The sequence below is a fragment of the Drosophila albomicans genome, chromosome 2L (assembly GCF_009650485.2).
Source record: "Drosophila albomicans strain 15112-1751.03 chromosome 2L, ASM965048v2, whole genome shotgun sequence".
Lineage (NCBI taxonomy): Eukaryota > Metazoa > Arthropoda > Insecta > Diptera > Drosophilidae > Drosophila > Drosophila albomicans.
In genome coordinates, this window is record NC_047628.2 from 6748130 (window position 1) to 6767556 (window position 19427).

Genomic DNA, 19427 nt, shown 5'->3' on the forward strand with positions numbered 1-19427 from the left:
TATTTATAAAGCACTGCATTCAAAAAATACCATAGAGTGCAAAATATACCAGACTGTAAGGCAAAGCATCTAAGACCAGTAGTAACTAGGCGATTTTGCCCATGCAAAAGTATTTAAATTGTTAACTAATGGCAACCAAATTTACAGGAATCGTTAAAATTATTGTTTGTATTATTCGATTTTAGCTTAAAAATTAAGCTTGCTTTTCAATTTTTATCGACTTGCTGGGGCGGAAGTAGGCGTGGCAAATATTTGAAACAAATTGAATCTGCGTGCAAATATTACAAGTGCTGTCGAAAAAAATTATATCTTTATCTATTTTAGTCTCTGAGATCTAGGTGTTCATATGGACGGACAGACGGACATGGCTGTATTGTTTCGGCTGTTGAAGCTGATTAAGAATATATGTATATACATACTTTAGAGGGTCGGAGATGCCTCTTTATGCTTTTTACATACAAAGTTATACCCTTCTATCCTATGTTTAGCGGTTATAATAAAGATACCATACTAATAATTCAATTAACTTTGTTATATATTTAAAATTCCAAATGTTCTTACGTAATTAATAAAGCTATTTCAATTTGGTAGTCTATTTTTCTCCTTACTAAAAGTAGGGTATTCCCCTGTAAGTGTATTTATTCAGTGAACTGCTGTATTCCATAAGTGTTGAATGAAGTTTTGCTGGCGACTGAAAATCTAATAACAGACAACAAACATACACATCCGTAAATACAATAAGAGTCTGTTGTTCTTTTGTGTCTTTTTGTAGCGACGCTCTGTGTGGAGCACGGTTTTAATTTGTGTGTGGCATTGCATATTAAATAGATGGCTCATAGACACATCAACACCCCGCACGACCCCCGAGTCACAGCTGATAATCCGCAGTTCGCAGTCCACAGTCCACGGCTGGTGATTGAATTGGGGGGGTGGGTAAGTTGGATACTTTCCCATTCGATCAGCAAATGTATCCAAAATTGGCTTTCAATTGCCAAGAGTGGAAAGCAGTGTCTGTTTGCGGGGAGTGTCGATGTGCGATATAACTGATTAAGTCGCCTGAGCTCATAAAAAAAACATTAAATGGAAATTAGTTGATATTGTGGGCACATGCCGGTTAACCTGTCAGGACATTAGGACATTTCCCCTCTGGGCAGACACAAATTGACCAGCTCTATTTGGTATTAATTGACATCACCTACCTTATGGGAACGACGTTGCCATGAATGTAATGGTGAAGCATTTGAATTTGTAGATGATGTCATTACTTGTCAGTCCATGTTTCTTATATTTTCTATGAAGCATGCAAAATTTAATCAATTTAATTTATTTGAATAAAAATCAATCAGACAATGGATATTCTGCACCTTATATTTGAGCCGCATCTCTCTTTTTTTTCTAAACAAGCAGTTGGATATAAAGTTTTTCTAGATTTTAAAAGCTAATTACAAATCATTAATATATTGTCTCCTTTAATATTTATGAATATACATATATATTTAGAAATGTAATTAAAAGCTAAGTTAAAAATTTCAAACAGTCAACATTAAAGTATATTAAAAATGGCATCTCCTACAATTTAAAATGAATAATAATTATTTTGTATTTAGTAGTTATATATTCTTATTATTAATTTCATTTTCAGTTAAAATTCAATATAAAGTATACGCATTGTGTCTGCAACACCACCGAATTCAATTCTCTTCAAAATTTATCAAATACGAAGATGGCAATAAATTCAAGGTGTGGAAACTGATTAAGGATATTTAGAGCAGATATTCACCACTTACCATAATACTGACACATAGTGATTTATATTATATTACGTGGAAGTCTTCGAGAATTTGTGAATATTTATGACAAATAGATATATATATTGAGTCTTTGTAGAAAATATATCAACTTAATTAATATTACTTCAATTCATTAGTGTATAAATTTAATTCAATTTTTATTTTTGTAGTCTACATGAAAATAATATTATACAAGTAAGGAATTTGAATTATTTATTTCAGTTTATTGTCAACACAGTACATTTTTGTTCTTAATTCGATATTGGCCTAATCATCATTTGTGCGAATTTCATGGGTAAACGTTTCCACTTCCTCCACTCAACGCTATCAGATTCCTCGTCTGTTTTGAAAAATGCATATTTTCCATTAAGATTACTAAAATTTAACGCTTTTAAGTATAATTCCAAATTAGCAATATTTTCCAATTTTTACCAATAATAGCAAGATGCAAACCACCATCCAGATTGAAACATTTTAGCGCAAATGCCTGGTACATGTTTTATTTTATCTGCTGTTGAAAACATTTCATTTTTGTGATATTTCAATGCATCGCCAGCATTACCGAAATATATTCCTAGTTCTTTCAACCTATAAAACTCTTTCTCATTACCAATGACAAAGTTATTGTACCTGGCATATCGTGTTTCATTTGCAAAGTCCTCAAGGAGTATATACAATTCATGAGGTTGAGATTGTGTCAGCAAGTGAAGCTTTTCAAGCCCAAGGAAGAATTCGCCACTTAGATCTCCAAAACCTTCCTTGTACTCAGCCCACGTTCGATTGAAGTCCACACTGCCATCTTTACGCCGCTGAATCACAGTCCACCCAGTTCCAGCTTCAGTCAAATTCGATTGACATGAAACTATGAATGGTTTAGCTTTGGGGATTGTGATCATATGAAAGCCAGTTAATCTGCCGAGACAGCTAGATGATTGTTCGCTCTGTAGTTCCTTGGTTTTAACATTTTCAGTTTGCAAATTCGTTATTTGTTTATCTTTCGACTCGATTTGTAAATTCAGATAAGTTAATTCCAACTTATACTGATCAATTAGTTTCTGTTGAGTTTCACTTTGAATTTCCCAAGATTTATTTAATTTTGATGTAAGTTCGGATTGCATCTTATATTGATCAATTAGATTCTGTTGATTATGATTGTGGTTATCACAAGATTCACTCAATTTAATTTGCTGTAATAATTGCACATTCAAGCTCTTTATTATTTCTGCTTGCACCTTAATGGTTTGATGCAACTCGTTCTGTTCCTGTGTCATTGTTCTGATCGTATTTACATATTGTAGAAGCGGCTTTACGACTTGATAGCAATAGGTACACTGAGAGCTCAATATTAATATTTCAAAGTCATTTCAATATACATATAATATATTGTAATTAAGACTCTTACCGAGCTATTCACTTCAAATGCCATTAACAATAATAAAAATATATTCGCATGAATAATATTCATTTTTGCTTTGCACTCTGATTTGTTTTAAAAGAAAACACTAACTGAAGGCATCTGCTTGAAAGCATTTGTCGAGACTCATCATTTGTATACCCTGGCTCTATTAAATATTGGAAATGTGGTATATTGGGATAATCAAAAGCAATACCATTCCTGTAATTGCGTTGTTCTCAGAGGGTTTAAAAGAGTTGTGCAACATTTTTATGCGTAAGTTTTAGCAGAAAATTATCGTACTTGTTTCATATAAAATTATCATGTAAATTATACCTATAACTATATAAATTATAACTATAAAACGCCATGCAAGAAATGAAAGAACAATAAGAAGTGATATGTCTAGAACTAGAAAATCTTAATTTTTAATTTTGGAGATCAACATTTTCAACCGATCAAATAGATACGACAGTCATATGTATTTTCGGTTGCTGCAAAATTATAACAAGCTTCTTTCTACCTCTTAAATACGTTGTCTAATTTTTGAACTGCTCTCAGAAGATTTATTTAAACAAAGAGATATTTAAACAAAAGTAATCAGAATGCAACAAGTTATACGTGTATGTACATATGTATAGTGAGTTGAGGCGATAAGAAAGATTTTAAATTGTTCTCTCTCATCGCCGTCGCTCTCAAAACGCTTTCTTTCTCTTATCAATATTTTGGCATCGTTCAAACTTCTCAATAGCACTCTGACTCATCCAGTTGGTTTTTTTTTTTGTAACTCTGACCTTGAGGCAGTAATACTATGCTGCTCAGGAAATTTTGGTATTACCTATGTATATAGTGTGGCCCTTAAATAGAAATACCGCTAAGTAGGAAATAGGTTAACGTCAAGTATACGCATGGTTAGCCTCTCTCTAATTTTTGTCGCATTTTGACTTTCCTGACTGGTAAACATTGGACACATTAGTGATTTTGCCGTTAAATGATGTGCTGGAGCTAAATGTTTTGAATATATTTACATAAGTTTTGTCTGCTTCAGCACATCTAAGGGTAAGGTCTGCTTCAGCACATCTAACACTTTCCGCGCATAGTGGCGAATTTACCTTAAAATAAAAACAACAAATATTTAAATTGAATTACAGAATCAACTATTTATATTTGCATTTTTTTTTAAATCATCTTTTTGGAGTTTTATAACAAAACAAACTATATCAAATAATTAGGTTACCCTTCACTATGTTAGTAAGAGAAAAATATATGATTTTATTTGAAATGCAAGGTGTTCGAAAAGTAGAAATTTGTCTTTTTGATATAAGCAAAGCAAAAAAATTGTAATTACTTAACTAATAGGAGTATGGTCTAATCATCATTTGAACAAATTTTAATGGTCGAAATGTCCAATATCTCCATTCAATACTTTTTACATTCTCGCCTTCATCGGAATAGGCATATCGTCCATTAAGATTACTGAAAATAAAAGCTCATAAGTACTTTTCCTTTCGTGAATTAATACTAAATTATCACCAAAGATAGCATCCACCATTTTTAAACCACCAGCCAGAACTATAGATTTTGGAGCAAGTTTCAGACGTATGATCATTTCCACTTGCTGAAAACTTTTCGTTTATGTGGCGTTCCATTGCATCACCAGCATTACCAGAATACGATCCCAGCTCTTTCAATTCATAGAACTCAGTCTCATTTCCAATGATAAAGTGGTTGTATCTGGCGTATCGAGTCTCATTGTTAAAGTCCGTTAGGGATATAAACAACTCATGAGGTTGCGATTGTGTCAGCAAATAAATCTTCTCAAGCCCAAGAAAGAATTCGCCACGTTCATCTCCAAAGCCTTCTTTGTACTCAGACCATGATCGATTGAAGTCCACGCTGCCATCTTTACGTCGTTGGATGACGGTCCATCCAACATTATGCGTAATCATATCCACAAGTTCTTTGTTATTTACTTTATCTGATTGTATTTTTTTGTCCTTAATCTTGACTGAGGCATTGAGATCATATACTTTTAGCTCATAATTATCAACAAGATTGACAAGTTCACCCAATTTTAATTTAAGAACCGATTGCATTCTGTATTTATCAATAAGTTTTTGCTCTGTACGGTTACGACCTTCGCATGATTCAAATAGTTTTGACTTAATAAGTGTTTTTTGATTAAGAATTTGTCGTTCGAACTTTTCACTCAATTTGATCTGCTGCATAAGTTGCGTGTCCTTAGACTTGATCAATTCATTTAAAGTAGTGATATTTTCAGCTTGCAGCTTGATTGTATTCTGGAGCTCGGTATTTTCTGTAGCCATTACTTTGCTCGTATCTACAAATTGTAGAAGCGGTTTCACCAACCTGATAGCAGTAGCTACTGCATTGATCATCCAATTGCTCTGAGTCTATGGAATACTGAATATAATATAGTTTTAGTATGCATATTATCATGTTTAATTTTATTGAAATACTTACCGAGCTTCTCAGTTGCAATGCAATGAATAATATTGTAAATACACTCGAAGAGGTAAGAATATTCATTTTAATTTTTTAATCCAATTCGTCTCAAGACTCAACAGACAGTAAATTTTAATGATTAAGAAACTTAGAATGAAAGCATTTCAACTGCGTATTTCCCAAGCTCAATCTGTTATTAAATTTGTTGACCTAAAGCTCAAAATTTAATCTGCAAGTTGGTGAGCGACTAAATCATAAAAAAAGCTGTGTTTATTTTGTATGATGACAACATTCGATGAGATTACCGGTTTTTAATATAAGAGCTTTTATATTTCTTTTTGTCTTTCTTATTTTGTTTATAAGGTCATCGGCTTGTGAAATTTAAAGAATCTAAAATAATTTGATTCTTTCATTATCACTACTATAATTATTCGTTATTAACCGTCTAAACGCCTCTGCTCTATGCTAAATACTCACTCTGATTACCTGACTTCTGCTCTCAGTATTTGCGCCATCTCACGCACGCTTCTCATCGAATCTAAGTTGCATTACGCTCCTCTCTTTGCAGCGCACAGTGGCTCGTTTTCGAAAAACTCGTTGAAAAAAAAAAAAATAAATTTCGTATTGCCGAATTCGACGAAGAAGTTTAAACAGTTAATTAAAGCAGTCATCAAGTCTTTTAAAAATATATGTTTTGTTGTTTTAGTTTTTTACCGGATATTTGAACTATTTTTCTTTGTTCTGCAAGTGAAAACAAAAATCCCTAACAGCAGAAACTTTAAAACGTGTCAACAAACGCATTTCAAGCTTTTTGACTCCACCATTTTTGGTGAAAATAAGTTTTGGTGAACCACTAAGCGACATGTCAGTTCATGTCTCATCGGGACATTGTCCACTAAATTGTCTACCGCTCACTCCCTCTTAGGCGTAATAATGTTATACCTTTAGGAGGATGCTGTTTCCGAAGAAGAAACCAAGAACATTGCGCGGATTTTTGTTATCGATTATGCGGGAATTTCCCAGATTCAGGCTTTTCACTTAAGCAACGCAATCTTCGAAATCATACTGACACAACCTTGACGACAACAGCCATATGGGTCATATTTGGACGGGATTATCTTTAGAATAGATAAATTTAAATAATATTATCTAATATAAAAGTAATATTATGATTAAAATTTATAAATTTAGGTAACACTTTGAATGTTTAAGTTAAATGAATTTAAATTTTAAAGAAAAGTCGTATTTAGGTCTTATAGTTATGAACGTCTTTTTATTTCTCATATTTCAAATTTTGATTAGAATGTTTGGAAAGTTTAGCTGAACAAGGCCCAAGATTATTATAATTAAATAGCAAGAGAATGTCTGTTTGGCATGTCTAGTAGAAATGCCCCCATCGCAATTCTATGAAAATGTCAGCTGCATTGGAAAAAATATAATCGCTAAATCCTTCAAGGATATTTGAAAATTAAATCGCTAAGTCCTTAAGTTAAGCAATGTGCTATACATTCTTCTTCATCCTCAAATAAATTCTTCGTTCCTTTGCATCCACCATATAGGAAGGATTCACACTGTCGTGTAGCCTTTATAAAACGCCACATTGGAAACGCCGCCTTACACGGTCCTGTTTCACTGGGTTTAGCATCGCACTTCTCTAATATATTATGATAGTAAAATAAAAGTTAATACAAAACTATATAGTCACTTACTAGCATTATAAGCGTAGCTGGTCATCAGATATACTAAAAGTAAAGCAAACACTGGCAGCAGAGAAGTCTTCATTTTGGAAAACAGGAGAACGATTTATGGAAGAAACAATTAGATTTATACAAATTTTAAGAATCTGGCAGTTTAAAGGAAAACTACTTTGTTGGAATTATAAACATGCATAAATTCGGAGTCATTTTCTTGTGCTGAAATCTTTAAAATAAATTTATTCACATACCAGTTGTTGTCAAATGGCTAATATCGTGGGCATTTGCTAATAGAAAGCTAAATCCCCAAAAAAAATACACAATGATAGATATTTGGCTGTCTGCAAAGTTATTGTTGGCGGACAATGGATTTAAACACATTTCAATTGTCATTTAAAATGCCATCAATTACATGGCAACATACAAGTCCACATATGCTTACACTTCTTTAAGTGTGAGTGTGTATTCCCTTGTGGGGGTGGATGAGCTGATTATACTGCGAGTTATTGCGATAGCGCAAATCCCCAGAAATTAAACCACAAACACTCGGCACGGCACCACAAAAGCCACACACCCATCCATTCTTACAAAAAGCCACACAGACGGACGCACACATATACAGAGAAAAACTAGCTGTTGTGATATTTATCGATTCGCTATTATCGCATCGAAAACTGTTTTTAATGCTCGAAATCCATTTGCCCATATCGACGGCTTTTCCGGATTCATGCTGCGTATACGCAATTTTATAGCGTATGTTCATTAAGCTGCTTTTCGATTGTGAATGCCACAGTGGCGGAAAAGTATTCCCTTATTGTTGTTCATGTGTGTATGGTCCTTTGACAATTTCTTGAGTTTTTCTTGCCGCAAACAGTAGTACTTTGTTATTTTCCACCATTCTATTTAGATCATTTTAGTATTAAGTTTGTGAAGCAGGATAAATAAAACCAAATAAACAATATTATCTTGAAATAATTCATGCTACTGTCAGAATGTGAAGTCGATTGTCTTTAAATAACCTGGTTTATTGTGGAAAATTATTTTTAGCTACAGCTGTTCGTGATCTACGCCAAATTGGTCCATTAATGGCTTGTGAAATATTCAAAAAGTATTTTATTCATGCAGTTTGACAGTGACTTCAAATACGGCTCACACACGTTTCGTTTTTGGCATTTTCAGTTGCTAAGCTCATAAATACGCGGCGCATTGGTTTTCAATTTGAACACATGTTTGGGCCAAGTAAGTAAGCCGTTTGTATACAGGAACGGGTATTGCCTGCTCCTGTCTCATGTTTGCCAATAAGCCATTGATACTTTAATGTATGCACTGTTGGGTGACGGTTTACGTTGGCTCACTTCAGGATTTGTATTGGTTCCGATTATGTGAGTGTGAGTCGGTCTCGGCTTTATGATTGCGAGTACACATGACATACATACATATATTATTGGCGGTCCTATAAAGCCACTCGTCGCGTGTGTACGTTTATTTATTCGAATATTATTCAAACAATGGCGAGAGTGAGTGGGATGCAGCAAATATGCTCTCTTAAAATGCAATCGATTATCTTTTACTTCCTTATACGTACATATTATGTATATTTGTACTAATAGATGCCCCTATAAACGTGAAATTGAATCAATGTTAATTCGATCTAAAACACATTGCGAAGCAGAATCAAATCTATTTACAATGTAATTAATGAGTACCAAGTAAAGTGACAACAGTCGATGCCTCAATAAACAACACGAGGACGAGGGCTTTCAAATGACAGCCAGTGTGTAGATGAATAAATAAGCCATGACCACGCCCACAACACATACTACGCATACATGCACATAGGATACGCGTATCCGTATGTACGAGTAAGCATGCATATATTGGTTATCGGTAAGCCAAAACCCTAATACAAAGCAAATATTTATATTTGACATTTTAGACACAGATGCGATATACGAGCAGTAATATCGTATGAATGTGGAACGCCCATGGGAGGAATAAAGAACTCGTACTCGTATATTCGTCACCATTTGGTTACGCTAGCTCTGGGATCAAATCGAAAATGGTAATGAGCCCTCCAGCCTTTTGGCATTCCGATGAATAGAGCTGAGCCCCACAAGAATACCGTATACGCTTATACACATACATATCCACGTTTATAGGTATTTACATACAGACATTCGCATTCTCTCATACTAAATTTATGTATTGAATTTCAACCGCTACTGTCAGTAAGCGTCGAGAACACACATGAATAATAGCTGTTCTGGTTTCCTGATTGTCAGACCAAGCTCTAACCTCATAATGCTAATTGCGATTATAATTATAGCGACGTGATCTCATTCTCGATGATATATTACTTGCTTGCACTTGTAATAGAAAATTATCATGTGACTATTTAAGGGGGAAATATCGTTAAAACTTATAAAATATTAAAAACTAAATGAATACTTACGAATATTAAATGCGATATGAAAATGTCTTCAAAAGATAGATTATTTAGAATAAGTTGTATTTTATGCAAAACCAAAACCACAAGTGTAACAAATAGCTTACCAGCGAACAGTTGAAATCCTAATACCAACAACCTTAACTTTTGAGACTGTCAAAGCTGAAACTCTCAAGTTTTTGGCCAATGGCGGTAAATTTTTGTTTCATCAACGAAATCAAGACAAAAGTTTTGAAACCGCGCAACTTTCTTAACTTTTTGCCACAGCAGCCACAACAAAAACAATATCAACGGCAACAACAACAATGGAACTCAAGTGAAATGACAGCAGCAGCAATCGATGCGCATAAACATGAAAAGTTATGTATTAATGCACATCAAAAAATAATCAATATCGTTGCTAGTGAAGCGCTAGCTTTATTTATGATACGAATTATTATTATTTTAGCTATATTTCACAAGCATCGACCAGATGTGGTTTAAGCTCTTTTAATAAATCATCTTAATATTCAATGAAAACTAACTAACTTTTCATTCTTGTATTCAATCATGCTTTTCACTTGTCTATCACGTACAGGACATGCAAAGTCAAGATAAAAGTTTGACGTCCGTGGTAAACCCTATTTTAATCTATCGGATTTCAGGCACACAGTTTCTTATTTGTATAATTTATTCATATTTATGTATAGATTCAATTTTAAGCTTTGCGACTGAGTTTTATATACTTATCTCACCTAATATCACACATGCTTAGCAAACCAAAGATTACGTCTTCGAGATCTATTAGTAAATAGATTTTGTTTTGGGACACGTCAGTGTATTCAAAAGCAAATATATTCAAATACAAAGACAGATTAGATATAAGATGATAAGGATAGCTCTTTATATATATTTCAAATACACAGTGCAAACCATTTTAGTCGCAAAAGTCATTTCAACGATTCGTTACCTACACATAAAAAGAAAAAAGATCAATTAAATTTAAATATCATCAATATTGTAATAGTTGTGTTGCATATTAATTGATAAAGTAAAAATTAAAAATATTAAATTTCTTACAATGGTGAAAACTAAACAAAGTGATAAAACGGAAGATGAAAGGTGATTAATTTGATAAAAAAAAGTGGAATTAACGATTCCTTACAATATTTTCCTTTTGCTCCGAAGTTCGAACTATTTGCCTTTGTTCATGCAAAAGGATTATCACAATCAAAATAGTACCGAACAAGACGATGAAGAAGTGTCTGACTTTCGACGCGCCCTTCCGCAGATTATAGCTGTTAACATACAGAATTTGCTGCAATTCGGTAAAATTTGTATATAAATATCTAGTGAGTAAATTCTTGAAATTATCATTTTAATATTTAGGATATGGCATGACGCAGGGGTTTCCCACAATTGCAATTCCCGCTATACAAAGCAGCTTGGATAGCAGTGCAATTAAATTAGACAAAGAAGCAATTTCCTGGCTTAGTAAGAAATCAAATGTGCATGTTAACTGAGCAAATATATATTTTTCATATAATTTCATTAAATATTTCAGGTTCCATAAACTTAATTTGTATGCCGCTTGGTTGTCTATTCTCTGGCATGTTTGCACAGTATCTGGGCAAACGGCGAGCTATGCAGGTGTGTAATTAATTGCTCCAATATATTATTTCGATAATAATAATCAATCAATTATTTCACACATTATAGTTAATCAATCTACCCATGCTTGCTGCCTGGCTTCTCTTTCACTATGCGTCCTGCACCGAGCACATGTATGTGGCTTTGTGTTTCGTTGGCATTGGTGGAGGTTTGATGGAAGCTGCGGTTAGTTTGGTAATATCTGAAGTGTTCTGAGGAATATTCAATTATTTTGCTTCAGGTTATAACATATGTGGCTGAAATTACGGATCCGAAGTACAGGGGAATGTTCTCAGCCTTGGCAACCACTTGTGTTAGCTTGGGTGTATTTACGGAGTTCCTGCTAGGATCTCTTTTGAACTGGAGGACCGTGGCAATTGTGAGCACAGTAATTCCACTATTTTCCATGGCTATGTTATGCTTTGTGCCCGAGAGTCCAGTTTGGCTGATCAGAGAGCGTCGGTTCTTTGATGCTGTGAAGGCATTACAATGGCTACGTGGCTGGGTGCCAGAGCAGAAAGTTGAAGCGGAATTCAAACAACTTTATGATGAATTGATCACCCAAAAATCAGCTAGAAAATCGAATGACGTTCAAGAGTCTAGGCATCATGCTGAAAAAGAAATTGCATATGTGGCGCAAACGAAGTTTTATAATGCCATTTCTGCTGGTCCTACTGACATTTTTCATCTGCCACTTTTCCGGAAAAACTCCAATTCGATCCTACGCTGTTCTCATCTTTGCGACACTGAAGGCTCCCATTGATGAAAACAATGCGACCATATTGTTAGGCATCTCAGAACTCATTGCCACCATTCTAGGTGCACTATTCATTCATTCGACGGGCAAAAGACCATTGGTATTCATTAGTATGCTGGGTACAGGTGTTTGCATACTCGGCGTTGCGATTTATGCTCACTCAATGAACATACTCGAGATGACTGTCATTGGTGTGAAGAATGAAGCTATAAATTCCTCAATGAATGTGCTGGAGAAGAATATGTCGCAACTTCTGAATAGTTCGGCACTTTTGGAAGGAGAGGTTCTAAGAGCAGAGATCGCAACCACAGAAATAAATGTTGTATCTGAGATAGCTCTCGGGTTCAGTTACCTGGAATGGATACCATTAATCCTTGTGCTTTTTGCCGCATTCTTTGCAAATCTGGGAATTCGCATGATACCTTGGGTTTTGATTGGTGAGGTATTCCCAGCAGATATTCGTAGCAGCGCCTCGGGGTTTGCTGGCTGCATGGGTTACCTTTTTGGATTTATGGCGAACAAGCTGTTTTTGGTGATGATCACTGCGATGACGTTGCCGGTTACCTTCACCTTCTTTGCCAGTGTTTCCTTCATTGGAATAATCATTTTATACTTTACACTTCCGGAGACAGAGGGACGCACTTTGGGAGTAAGTTTTGGACATGATTTTCCAGTTGTACTTAATCAAATTATAATATTATTCTCTCTCAGGAAATTGAGGCACATTTTTCCAAGAAGACTGACGCTAACCTCTTTCGAAAGAGAAAGAACGAAAATGTCTCACAAGATGATTCTGAACTCATAAATATTGTCCAAATCAACTGAAAAATCGATTTGTCTATTATTAATACTTTACTAATGAATCTTAGAATAGTACGATCCAAGTTTATTATTGAAGAATTCTGAACATATTAATGTAAAACAGATTTTAAAAATATCTCCGAATAATATAGGGCATATTTAAGTTCCACGTATCGTATTCCATTATTGTATTTTCATTATACTGAATAAACTTAATACAAAATTGTCAAATATGTCAAACGTAGACTTTTAAAAGCTTTTATACTTAATCAGTTGAAAAATGTTAATCCAAACAATATTTTTCTACAACAGAATACATAAGGGTAATTCTCATTCATTCATTCATTACCAAAACATTATTTTATTTTGAGTAAAGATGAATCTTTTAGCTCTTGATTAGCACTTTAATTAAAATTATAATAATTATAATTATAATTGTATGAGTTATATAAGAAGTATATTTTGTATGGGGAAAACACCTACTTACTACGGGTCTAAGTTGCTTTGGCTATCGATCTCGTATATTTTTCACTCTGTGGTATATTTTGCATGTGGTACCATATCATAAACCAAATATAGACATTGGTATATTTCTCGCATTTTTGTGGTATATTGATTCGGTATATTTTAAATTTAATACCGCACTGTTTTGCTTATATTTAAAATGAGCAGCGAATATCTCACAGTCGAACACACTGTATTGTAGCTTTTTTACTTGTTTTTAAAATTGTTTAAGTTTGTGTTTGTCTTCCTGTAAATAATGTTAATCTAATTGAAATTCTGATTCTTCATAAATGGCTTTAAAATAAGCTTCCGAATTATCATTAAATTTGCCTATTGTAATGATACACATCAGTTTATGTTACAAGCAAGTGAAGCATAACAAAAATGAAGATAAGATATGAGATGATAACAGGCTTTTTCATCTGAAAAAATTAACTGCAGTTATAAAAGTAACGACACGATAACTTTGCTTTAAAATTCAAATAAAAATCCGTAATTAATTTTATTTAACAAGACTTAGTCTAGCAAGAGAAATTCAAATTTAATTTCGAGTGTCAATTTATTCATTCCACAAAGTGCTGAGAGACCTTTTAATTGGTTGATTGGTCCTGTAACAAGATGAACATTTGTTTATTTCGACCATGTCTAGTGAAGTGTGAAATCGACCCGAAACAAAACAATTGCACGATTTGCCAGAATGGAACTCAATCAATCAACTTTGAGCTCTAGTCTGTTTGGCTGTGACATGCCCAAGTTCAATGGTCTTAGTTGTAGTCAACAATCGTTTGTACACGTTGTTGATCAGCACAAAAACGCAAACAATTAATATTGCGTATACGACATGGAGCGCATTACTTGGAAAATGGATGACATAAAGGAGAATCGATATCCATTTTCCTAATTGTTGTCATGGAATCAATCAGTATTGATGTAGTTGTTTATGGCCTGGAAAATCATAGCAAATAAAATGTATTCAATGCTGGTTTGTAAGTCATTTTTTGACCTTCTGAACTCCTAAATTTAGCTCTTCACTTTTATTAGATTTCAAGTTGTCATTGTTTATTAATTAAAATATTTTACAAAATATATTTTTATGCATAGAACTGCAATATCCGTTCCATGCAATTTTCCACTCTCAACAAAATATTTCAACTGACCCTGTCTTCAGCTTGTTTGTGTCCATGCAAAACGCATTACACAAATTGTCTTGTCATTTTTGTCATCAGGTGCCAACTACAAGAAAAAAAGTGCTAGAAAATTGCACTTGTAGCGAGTTTTACGGGAATAAGTGGCTGCTTCACAGATCTCTACCGAAATGACAATCGCAAAGCGTCCACATTTTTTTTTTCAATAGTCGCATCTGCGAGTTGCATTCAGGAAGAATTTTTAGGATGACAAAGTGTGTGTTTGGCTCCGCCAAAGTTTCTAAACTATGACTGTTTAGATACATCCCGTTTTCCCGACCATTCCATGATACAGTTTCAATTGTTCCGCTGCTAAAATTGACATGAAAAGGCGCATTCGAAACTAGTTGAAATACAAGTACCACTTTGGCTTGCATATGCTGACATTTCAAACTTTTAAAGCATTCTATCTGATAGCCACTTTCACAAGTCATGACTGCACGTTATCCCTAAAAGAGTAAGCACTGATTTAAGTGGTAGTCTGCTTGCAAAAACTCTTCAAGGGATGAACTCAGTGCTTGGATTTAGTTGTCACAACTCATTATGAACTTATTTCTTTCCTTAATTTTCCTTAAAATACCACGCTGGACTGCACTTGAAAAAGTGAAATCGATTTATCTTATATATGCATTTTTAAATCGAATCATCCAATTGTCGTCGTTTACCCTGCATTTAAAGTAAATGTAGCCTGTTGAGTCCACTTATAACAATAATTTTAAAATTCCAATTGTTCTTTTTCTTTTTATTTTGTGTACGTGCTATGCCAATATGTCAATCTTATAGAGCCTGAGTGCTGCTAAAACAAAAACTTCAAAGTAGCCTGAAGGCCAATCAACATTAGGCAGCACCAACAAACCATGAAGCAGATGCCAAAAGAAGCAAACACATTAGCCCAGCTAGAGCCAAACTGGACTTGGCATTAAAGTTGTTTTTGGTCAACGATTTGAGTGAAAATAAATTTAAAATTACGATTCTAGGACTAAACGCAAAGCAAATGTAACAAAATTTTCTACGGCCAACCATTTAGTACCGCATAATATAACTTTCCCTAAGATACTCGCTAAGTTGGGCATCGATCCATGATATAAAAGAGGATAAATTATTGCTTGTAATGCCCATGTACTATAAGTAACTTCCCTCTTGATGGCAAATTAAATTAAATACTCCCCAGAGAATTCACAAATCGTTTACATGCAATTGTTAAGCTTGCCAGATTCTAGATTTATAGTTTCGCAAGTATTCAATTGTGGTCAACCATTGTCATTTTGTGGATTCTAAAAAAAAGAATATGTAATTTATTAACAAACAGATATTGATAGTACAAATTGTAGTTGATTTATAAATTGACTTCAGTATATATATTTACCACCGTAAACGCTTACCTTATTAAATACATGCAATTTTGCTATTCCCGCTACCACTACGCTAGAAGTGTATTTTAATTTTGAGCCTCCAGAGAATATATGTATGTATCAGGCAGAAAAAGTCGTAGCCATATTTGTCTGTCCCTATGAGAGCCTACATAGATCATAGAGACTATAAGAAATACCAAATATAATTTGTAACGCACGCAGTTAGTTTCAAATTTTGTCACCGCCCACTGCCGCTTGCCGAAAGTCGAATAACAAGCGTAATTTTGATGCTGTAGTGCGATTTTTTCTTCAGACAATAATAATAACTAGTATTTATGATTCATGTCGAAGTTATTATACCCGCTACCCATAGGGTAGAAGGGTATTATAACTTTGTGCCGGCAGGAAATGTATGTAACAGGCAGAAGGAGGCATCTCCGACCCTATAAAGTATATATATTCTTGATCAGCGTCAACAGCCGAGACGATATAGCCATGTCCGTCTGTCCGTCTGTCCGTCTGTCCGTCCGTCCGTCCGTCCGTATGAACACCTAGATCTCAGAGACTATAAGAGATAGAGCTATAATTTCTTTTCGACAGCATTTGTTATGTTTGCACGCAGATCAAGTTTGTTTCAAATTTTTGCCACGCCCACTTCCGCCCCCGCAAATCAAAAAAATCGAATAACAAGTGTAATTTTAAAGCTAGAGCTACGAATTTTGGTATATACAATAACTACTGTAATAGTTATGATTCCTGAAAATTTGGTTACGATCAGATAAAAATGGTGGAAGTTATTAAGGAAATACTTTTGTATGGGAAAAACGCCTACTTACTAGGGGTCTGAGTTGCTTTGGCCGACAATCTGGCACATTGCGACGTTTATGGTATATTTTGAATGGTGTACTATATCGATATACCAAATATACCATTTGGTATATTTATAGTATTTTTTTTAGTATTTTCGGTATATTTTGAAAATGATACCGCAATATTTTGCCTTTATTAAAAATGGGTAGCGGGTATCTCACAGTCGAGCACACTCGACTGTAACTTTCTTACTTGTTTAAGAAATACTTTTGTGCAGCAGAAAATACCTACATTAATGGGGTGCTAGTTGCTTTTGATGACAATTTGTTATATTTTGTTCTCTACAGTATACCTAGAACTTAAAATTAAATCGATAGACCAAAAATCATCTTTAGTAATTTGAAAAATTAATTTTAAATAATTTAAGAATAATACTGCGCTTTTTAGCTTTTATTTAAAATAGGCAGGGTGTATCTCACAGTCGAGCACACTCAGCTGTAAATCATAACTGACTTCATTGCAGTATTTATACATTTTTCAAAATAAATTTGTTGTTTAAATATTTGCGAATAAGATACAACTCTAGGCTCTGCTATTTCCGAGCTTTTGTTTCCAATTGTGATGACAATTTTATGACTGTGCTTTTTACAACTCAAGTTTCATTTATGACTTTTGTCTTTCGTATAACATCAACTTCCAATGATACTTTTGCATACAATTTAAACTCTGAAATATTTATCGAAAATAATATATTTATAAACACCAAGAGAAGTAGCTGATGAGCACTGTAATAAATTATACAACATTTTACAACTCTGTAATATAAAAAAAACACATCTTCACTTGAAGTTCCCCTACTCCCAATTCGATGCGCTATTATCCGATCCATTTATTTGAAAGTCAACTTGTGAGCTGTGTACTTTTACGACATTTAAGAAAATTTATGGCAACACCTTGTCTGCAGCAGGACGGGCCGGATGTCGACGAGTCGTCGCCAGCTGCAACAGCGATGGCAAGTAACCAGATTCAAGTTGGGGAAATTGCCAAAAGTCATTAAGCTTGCGCATTGGTGCAACAGCAATGAGATTTCCTCACCTGCGCCTCGAGGTTGCCAACGAGGAATGCAATTCTGTTGATGATGATTTTAAGGGCACATATTTTTTGCAATACCATTATGCATAACTATATGTATTCTTAATACTCAAGTCTAAACTAGCTAAACATCATTTACCATAAATATAATTTTAGTTTCATTTCCGCTCTGTCTTGGCAACCATTTGCATACAGCACGTAACTTCTGAGGGATGTGCGAAAGCAAAGCTATGACATGCCAGAGTGAAGTACTATAACTATTATACAACAGTATACAAATATTATACAACCAATTATAGGTTGTTGCTTCTTGGTCGCCTTAACGTTAATAACTACTTCAAAAGAGTAAATGAAAATGAGTTAAATGATTTTCCATGATTATCCAATACACTAACAGACTGCTACAATTTGTATCAGTGAAAATGCAGTTAAGATAGCTGTTGTAATTACTGATGCTGTTATTATTTGTAAACTTCTAAAAATGGCTGAGGCTACAGTTGAAATGCCATGCAGAAGATTAGATAGAAAAATTCAGAATGACGCAGTTGTAACATACTTCAACTTTTAGGCAAAATGATCGCAATAATTAAAGCAAATAAGAAAGCAACGGTCGAGTCTGAGATACTCGCTACATGTTTTAAATAAAAGCAAAACAGTGCAGTATTATTCTTAAAATATACCAATTTAATATACCGCAAAAATCCTAAAATAAACCAAAGGAAATATTTGGTACATTGATATAGTACTAAACATATGTTATACCATAGGGTATACATTATACCAGATCATCAGCCAAACTACTAAGACCCACACTTTTTATACCCGCTACCCATAGGGTAGAAGGGTATTATAACTTTGTGCCGGCAGGAAATGTATGTAACAGGTAGAAGGAGGCATCTCCGACCCTATAAGGAATATATATTCTTGATCAGCGTCAACAGCCGAGACGATATAGCCATGTCCGTCTGTCCGTCCGTCCGTATGAAACACTGGATCTCAAAGACTATAAGAGATAGAGCTATAATTTTTCTTCGACAGCATTTGTTATGTTTGCACGCAGATCAAGTTTGTTTCAAATTTTAGCCATAATCTCGGATATTCAGGTGTTCATACAGCTTGACGCTAATTAAGAGTATTTCCACTTTGTAGGGTCGGAGATCCGTTCTTCTGCTTGTTATATACATATCCTTCTACACTAAGGGTAGCGGGTGTAATATATATAGCAATATCATTATTAGCTGTTTTTGTTTACTTTAAATGCTTAATTTAAACGAACAGAAAACATTAGAAAATGACCATATTAAAAGTAGATATAAAGCGCATATTTATCCATTTAATTAGCGAGTGTTGATGTTAATTAAATTATTATTTTATATTTATTCGCACATTGCGATCACTTCAAATGCTGCTACTCCATTTATTGCAGCAATTTGAAGCCCACGTATGTGCAAATTACCATTGCACAGCATAGAATAGAATAACGCAGCTTCCCAGCATCCAGTTTGCCCT

At 34.2% G+C, this 19427-nt stretch overlaps 4 protein-coding genes and 1 long non-coding RNA gene across 8 annotated transcripts; 2 read left to right on the forward strand and 3 right to left on the reverse strand.

Annotated features, from left to right (window-relative positions):
• Window positions 1-2035: 2035 nt before the first annotated feature.
• Window positions 2036-3114, reverse strand: LOC117565778 (ficolin-2-like). Its single transcript, XM_034245054.2, has 2 exons — window positions 2223-3114; window positions 2036-2165 (listed from the first exon to the last, which is right to left on the reverse strand). The coding sequence occupies exons 1-2, from the start codon at window positions 3059-3061 to the stop codon at window positions 2042-2044; spliced, it is 963 nt and encodes a 320-aa protein (XP_034100945.2). The 5' UTR covers window positions 3062-3114; the 3' UTR covers window positions 2036-2041.
• Window positions 3115-3940: 826 nt separating this feature from the next.
• Window positions 3941-6003, reverse strand: LOC117565777 (fibrinogen C domain-containing protein 1-like). The gene is made up of 4 exons (XM_034245053.2): window positions 5668-6003; window positions 4717-5607; window positions 4212-4659; window positions 3941-4136 (listed from the first exon to the last, which is right to left on the reverse strand). Exons 2-3 carry the CDS (start codon window positions 5580-5582, stop codon window positions 4536-4538), a joined length of 990 nt encoding a protein of 329 aa, XP_034100944.2. The 5' UTR covers window positions 5583-5607; window positions 5668-6003; the 3' UTR covers window positions 3941-4136; window positions 4212-4535.
• A 1106-nt stretch (window positions 6004-7109) lies between these two features.
• LOC117564708 (proteinase inhibitor-like) lies at window positions 7110-7484 on the reverse strand. Its single transcript, XM_034243588.2, has 2 exons — window positions 7359-7484; window positions 7110-7303 (listed from the first exon to the last, which is right to left on the reverse strand). Exons 1-2 carry the CDS (start codon window positions 7429-7431, stop codon window positions 7134-7136), a joined length of 243 nt encoding a protein of 80 aa, XP_034099479.1. The 5' UTR covers window positions 7432-7484; the 3' UTR covers window positions 7110-7133.
• A 721-nt stretch (window positions 7485-8205) lies between these two features.
• LOC117565059 (uncharacterized) lies at window positions 8206-9851 on the forward strand. Of its 4 annotated transcripts, XR_004571808.2 has the most exons (5): window positions 8206-8451; window positions 8523-8582; window positions 8704-8860; window positions 8954-9205; window positions 9280-9850. It is a non-coding gene; the product is annotated as an uncharacterized LOC117565059 (long non-coding RNA). The 4 variants fall into 4 exon arrangements; XR_007954542.1 differs by having other exon boundaries at window positions 8206-8582; window positions 8954-9230; window positions 9280-9851; XR_007954541.1 differs by having other exon boundaries at window positions 8206-8582; window positions 9280-9849.
• A 922-nt stretch (window positions 9852-10773) lies between these two features.
• LOC117564217 (solute carrier family 2, facilitated glucose transporter member 6-like) lies at window positions 10774-13041 on the forward strand. The gene is given in 8 exon segments (XM_034242905.2): window positions 10774-10890; window positions 10957-11096; window positions 11158-11262; window positions 11333-11418; window positions 11488-11604; window positions 11660-12023; window positions 12025-12824; window positions 12887-13041. Coding segments are annotated over 8 exon segments (1767 nt in total). The 5' UTR covers window positions 10774-10849; the 3' UTR covers window positions 13001-13041.
• Window positions 13042-19427: the final 6386 nt, after the last annotated feature.

Excerpts from the sequence above, each read along its gene's own strand:
- LOC117565778 (XM_034245054.2), bottom strand. The coding sequence starts at position 3,061 with ATGACACAGGAACAGAACGAGTTGCATCAAACCATTAAGGTGCAAGCA. Across the intron at positions 2,166-2,222 it reads TTTGCATCTTGCTATTATTG|TAATCTTAATGGAAAATATG; the intron begins GTAAAAATTGGA and ends GTTAAATTTTAG.
- LOC117565777 (XM_034245053.2), bottom strand. The coding sequence starts at position 5,582 with ATGATCAATGCAGTAGCTACTGCTATCAGGTTGGTGAAACCGCTTCTA. Across the intron at positions 4,660-4,716 it reads AATGGTGGATGCTATCTTTG|TAATCTTAATGGACGATATG; the intron begins GTGATAATTTAG and ends TTTTATTTTCAG.
- LOC117564708 (XM_034243588.2), bottom strand. The coding sequence starts at position 7,431 with ATGAAGACTTCTCTGCTGCCAGTGTTTGCTTTACTTTTAGTATATCTG. Across the intron at positions 7,304-7,358 it reads CAGCTACGCTTATAATGCTA|AGAAGTGCGATGCTAAACCC; the intron begins GTAAGTGACTAT and ends ATAATATATTAG.